Source organism: Salvia miltiorrhiza, chromosome 8 (assembly GCF_028751815.1).
Source record: "Salvia miltiorrhiza cultivar Shanhuang (shh) chromosome 8, IMPLAD_Smil_shh, whole genome shotgun sequence".
NCBI lineage: Eukaryota > Viridiplantae > Streptophyta > Magnoliopsida > Lamiales > Lamiaceae > Salvia > Salvia miltiorrhiza.
Genome location: NC_080394.1, coordinates 648,726 through 654,593, shown reverse-complemented (window position 1 = coordinate 654,593; position 5,868 = coordinate 648,726). Strand labels below are relative to the sequence as shown.

The 5,868-nt window shown below is 36.8% G+C and overlaps 1 protein-coding gene across 1 annotated transcript; it reads left to right on the top strand.

Annotated features, from left to right (window-relative positions):
- The first annotated feature begins 823 nt into the window (after positions 1 to 823).
- On the top strand, positions 824 to 5,663 carry LOC130999726 (chalcone synthase-like). The gene is made up of 2 exons (XM_057925345.1): positions 824 to 1,116; positions 4,451 to 5,663. The coding sequence occupies exons 1-2, from the start codon at positions 939 to 941 to the stop codon at positions 5,449 to 5,451; spliced, it is 1,179 nt and encodes a 392-aa protein (XP_057781328.1). The 5' UTR covers positions 824 to 938; the 3' UTR covers positions 5,452 to 5,663.
- The last annotated feature ends 205 nt before the right edge of the window (positions 5,664 to 5,868 follow it).

Sequence of the window (5,868 nt, the reverse complement as noted above, 5' to 3'; positions counted from 1 at the left end):
CGAACATATATAGTTTATTACATGTTCCCACAATTCTCGGAAAATAAAAAATGTTGCTTCCTCCGTGCACGAAAATAAGTTATTACTATAATTTATCATTTTCATCCGACCATGAAAATATGTCATAACTCTTTTTTCGTCATTCATGGACCCACCAGTTTTAATTTATAGGGTTCTTTTTCTCACTAACTCTTTCTACGACCCTTTCTCCACTTACTAAATAAATAACTAACTTTTTTTAAAACACGTGAGACTCTCTCTTAATTAAGACCTATTTTCGTGGATAGAAAGAGTACATATATTTGTAAGAATATATTAATTCATTGTATATTACACTAAATCTTAATTTGATCAAAAAATATGTTCATTTTCATTAAACAAGAAGAATTTCTACTAAAACAAGAAGAATTTGATCTAAAAAAATATGTTTATTTCATTAAACATACATTAAAAATCTAAATGATTTTATTTTGCATCGCTGCATAAGTTAAATATCTATAATTTCGATTTTATACTAACCATCAAAAGAATAGTTATAGTGAAATTCATTACAATTATATATTCAGTTATTGATTAATTTTTTTTGATCGGATAAAGTAATGTTAGATGTTAACAGTTAGTACCCCCAAACACTCCAAGAATTCACCAAGTCCACCCCCTTATTTCTCCAATCACCAAATTCGCTCCCAATGGGGATCGAACCCGAGTCTCATCACTTAAGTGAGGACCCGGTGGCCAGGTGAGCTAACCCCCTGCTTTCAGTTATTGATTAATGTGAAGTTCATGGATCGTATGCAACGCACACACTCTCTGCTAGTAATACTAGACGAGGCTAGCTAGCTATTGTCTCTTATATATAACCCCCAATGCCCGCATAACATTTTACAACAAACACAACACTGTCTCCAAAGCAAGCAACAATTTTTCCGGCGATAAAAATGGCAAGCGTGGAGGAGATCCGCCGTGCTCGACGGGCCGAGGGTCCGGCCACCGTGTTGGCGATCGGCACCGCCACGCCGCCGAACTGTGTCGAGCAGAGCTCGTTTCCCGATTACTATTTCCGTGTTACAAACAGTGAGCATAAGACCGAACTCAAAGAGAAATTCATGCGCATTTGTAAGATATATTTCGTATTTCCTTAATTTATTCCCACCGGTGAATTTCTTTTACATGTTACTTCGTCGATTTTGTTTACTTTCTTCATTACTTTTTCTTATAGATCACGAAATACAGCAAACTTCCATACATATTCATTTTCTTGCGTTTTAGTTTAACTAGCAGAAAGAGGCTTAATTATACATTGTATGTGTAATCAATTTTATTTTATTTGATAAAAACAAAAAGTATAGATATAATATCTATTATATTTAATTTTCTAATTATTAATTCTCGTGCCGAAAAGAAGTGTGTCATGCATGCTTCATGGGACGGATGGAGTAATTGTTGAAATATTATAATTATAAATATTATGCCAACTTGTTAAGATATGAACCTATTGTTAAATCACCTTCAGCTTAATAATGAATTGATAGATTCATGCATTTAATTTATTTAATTTAAATATTATCTCTTATTTTTTACACATATAACTTGATTTAAAATTATAATATTTGAAATTAAGAAAATACTTAATTTATTGATATATTTATCAATAAAATTCTTAGGTCTCAAAGTTATTAGTTATAAATGTTTTATTGTATTATTTTAAAATCTAACGGTCACACCGAAGATTTATATAATAATTTAAGAAATAATAGGGCCGAATGACCCTATTCAACATACAACATCAAATTTTGTCCACCATTTGAAAAAACATAAAATTTGGCCATTTTTTTGTATGTCATGACTATTCTACCCTTCTCTCTCTCTCTCTCTCCAGCGGCTGCGCGGCAGCGGCGCCGAGCTTGGAGAATTCATCGGAGCTCTCGCGGCGGTGGTGGAGGAGATCCTCCATCTCCCTCTCTCCAGCGGCTGCCGCTCTCTCCTCTCTCTTTCTCATCTCACTCTCTCTTTCTCCAGCGCGCGGCGGCGGCAGATCTGGTCTGATGAGGCGGAGGCGGTGGATCTGATCTGATCGTTGCGTCGCCTCCTCCATCGGCAGATCTGATCTCTGTCTCCTTCGATTTCAGCTATAGCAGATCTGATCTGATCTGTGTGCTGCACGTATGGCACTTATGACACTATTAGTGCCATAAATGTCATAAGTGCACACTTCTCCCTAAGGTTTAGATATTCCATTTAGAGTTTAGATTATCCATTTGAGGTTTAGATTATCCATTTAGGGTTTAGATGTTCCATTTAGGGTTTAAATGATGTTGTTGTTTCTGTATTTGTGCTGCACGTATGACACTTATGGCACTATTAGTGCCATAAGTGCCCAAAATCATTATTTTACTTGATTTTATTTTGGATTTCCATTGGCACTTATGGCACTAATAGTGCCATAAGTGCCAACGGAAATCCAAAATAAAACCAAAGTAAAATCTTGGCACTTATGGCACTAATAGTGCCATAAGTGCCTAACCCGACCCGGCACGCGACCCGCGTGCCTGATCCTACCCGGTCCGCCTCATTAAGGGTAAAAACGTCCAAATCAATAAAAATGGCCAAAATTTATGTTTTTTCAATGTGTGGCCATAAATTATGTTTTATGCTTCATTTTGGCTACTTCAAAATTTTACTCATAATTTAATGTATATATGATAGGTACCCTACCTTTTTGTATAATAGTAAGTTACTGTTATTTTCATTTATCTAGTTAAGTGGTTAGATGCATATTATATTAATCTTTTTCAGGATTCTAAAAATAGTTTCAGATATATATCAAATAAACTTTTTTAAGGTAATGAAATTAATTAATATATTTTTATAGTATTTTAATATCTAATAAATTAATATATTCTTCTAAATATATAATATAAAATTTACACAACCACCTTTAAAATTAATTGAATATGTAATAGGATATAATAGACAATCTATATTTTATCCTAAAACATTGTTTATATTAGTATAGATTTTGTAAATAATAGGGTATAGTATTGTTTATAGCATTTCACTACAACTTGTCCTAAGACACTTTTAATATTAATATAGATTTCGTAAATAATGGGGTAGAGTATTATTTTTAGCACAATATCACTTCACTACAGCTCTTAGTTTCTAATAGTAGAGTTTGTTATTCCACAAATAGGGTATAAATTTATTGGCGGTTTCAAATTTGTGTGCATTAATTATCCCTTTCAAAAATAAAATAAAATTGTGTGCATTATTGCTAAAATTGTTTAGTAGACTGTACACGACACAAAAAAATATAGGGATAGATGATCCAAAACAAGTCTCGTAGGGTATATTGCAAATGGGATCCTCTGTTTCAAAATATAGTGTGTACCACGTGTACCACTCTTCATTTCTTTATATTTTTAAATTATTTTTTATTCAATTTTAATTTATTATGCTTTTATATAATATAAAGATAATTAACAAGGGTTTACTCATCCATTTAGGGTTTATAATTATTTTTTTATATTTATTTGAATTAATAATAGATTATTTGGGTTCATTAATTAAAAGTTAGGGTATATAATTTTTTAAATTTTATTTTTTCAATGATAAATACTAATTAGAGTTTATAATATAATAATAATTTTTATTTTTATAAAACACAATTTATAAAATAAAAAAACTAAGAGTGGTACACGTGGTACACACAATATTTTGGGACAGAGGATCCCATCTGGGTATAATGTTTTCGGCTTCAAATTTATGTACAATAATGAGTGTTGTAAAAGGCACAAAAAATATAGGGATATGTGATCCAATAGGAAATATATATATATATATTATATATGGGGAAGGCTAAAATAAGAACGCTTCTTAAAATATAAATTAGGAACTATTTTCAGCCCTTAGATGATCAAGATCTACGGTTGATTGATCACCTTGTTGGATAAATTCATGGTCCTGAGTTCGAATCCCAAAGGTAGCAAAAAATTATTTTTCGCAATTCATACCTTTATACAGTTTATTCATGCGTGTTATACATAAAATTCATGCATTTTTGCTGGTTCGTAATTCTTAAAATAAGGGTGGTTTATTGAATAACCGCCCCCATATATATATATATATATATATATATATATATATATATATATATATATATATCCTAATGTATAATGAATTAAATTAAGCATAGTATAATTTAATATTGAAAAAAACCAAAAGAGGAATAGAGTATTCCGAGCAAAGATTTGGTAATTTCAATTAAGAGGATCGATAATGGTTCCTCATTTTCAATTAAACGTCTTATTGACTGAACTACACTTCGTTATTACATAAAGTTTAATTATTTAGAAATGTCTTATACTCTTATTGATTGAACTGTACTTCGTTGTTGCATAGAGTTTGGTTATTTAATTTCCGAGCTAGCTCTCATAATATTTCATCCTAGGCGAGAATTCGATGATCAAGAAACGCTACATGCACCTAACGGAGGATCTCCTCAAGGAAAACCCGAACATCGCCGCCTACTCCGCGCCGTCACTGAGCGTGCGGCAGGAGATGGTGGAGGTGGAGGTGCCGAAGCTGGGGCAGGAAGCGGCGGAGAAGGCGATCAAGGAATGGGGGCAGCCCAAGTCCAAAATCACTCACCTCATCTTCTGCACCAGCTCCGTCTCCCTAGACCTGCCCGGCGGGGACTACCGCCTCGCCAGCCTCCTCGGCCTACACCCCTCCGTCATCCGCACCATGATGTGCCAGCACGGCTGCTACGGCGGCGCCGCCGCCCTCCGCCTGGCCAAGGACATGGCCGAGAACAATGCCGCCGCCCGGGTTCTAGTCGTCTGCTGCGAGATCACCGCCATCTGCTTCCGTGGCCCGAGCGAGGCCCACGTCGGGGACCTCGTCGGACAGGCTCTGTTCGCCGACGGCGCCGCCGCCGTGATTGTCGGCGCCGACCCACCGCCGGCGGCGGAGAGGCCGCTCTTCCAAATCATATCGGCGGCGCAGGCGACGATCCCGGGAAGCGACGACCGCGTCCGCGGCCGTATGCGGGAGGCCGGGCTTCTTATCGATCTCGTCAGAGATCTACCGGACCTGGTCTCCGACAACGTCGGGGCGAGTTTGGAGCGGGCTTTCGGGCCGTGGGGGATCTCGGAATGGAACTCGATATTCTGGGTTTTGCATCCTGGTGGGCCCGCGATACTGGATCAGGTGGAGGCGAAGGTTGGCCTGAAGCCCGAGAAGCTGCGGCGGTCGCGCCGCGTGTTGAGTGAGTATGGAAATATGTGGAGCCCCTCCGTGCTGTTTGTCTTGGATGAGATGAGGAAGTTCTCCGCCGAGGAGGGGAGGAGCACCACCGGCGAGGGGCTGGAGTGGGGGGTGCTGTTTGGGTTCGGGCCGGGCCTCACGGTGGAGACGGTGGTGCTGCGCAGCATGCCGGTTGATTTATAAAGAGTGAAAACACACACACCCCTGCCTCATGCATTGACTCGAACTTCCTACTTATTGGTTAATGTCGTCTATATTATATTTAATTACTTTAAGGCACGTTTGTTTGATAGTATAATAAAAGACTTGATATGTTTGAGTGTGAATGTTTGGTTATATGTATTAAATTATCTATTTTATAAATAAATTATGGCAGGAATTAAAGTGGAATTTTGATAGTTTTATATATTACTAGTAGGAAGATGAAATTGTGGTAATTTTATTTATTATTAAATTGACAAATAATATAATTAAATTTATATTACGTATCCCACCTAGACGATGATATATAGAATCCAAGTGATTTTATAAAAGACTTGTGGTTTGAAGCAAAATATGAAGTTTCAAACAAGTTTAAAACCGACGGGCCAACCCGAACGA

Bases quoted from the DNA above. Each gene is read 5' to 3' on its own strand.
- LOC130999726 (XM_057925345.1), top strand. From the start codon at position 939: ATGGCAAGCGTGGAGGAGATCCGCCGTGCTCGACGGGCCGAGGGTCCG. The intron at 1,117-4,450 runs GTAAGATATATT...ATTTCATCCTAG, and splicing joins AGAGAAATTCATGCGCATTT to GCGAGAATTCGATGATCAAG.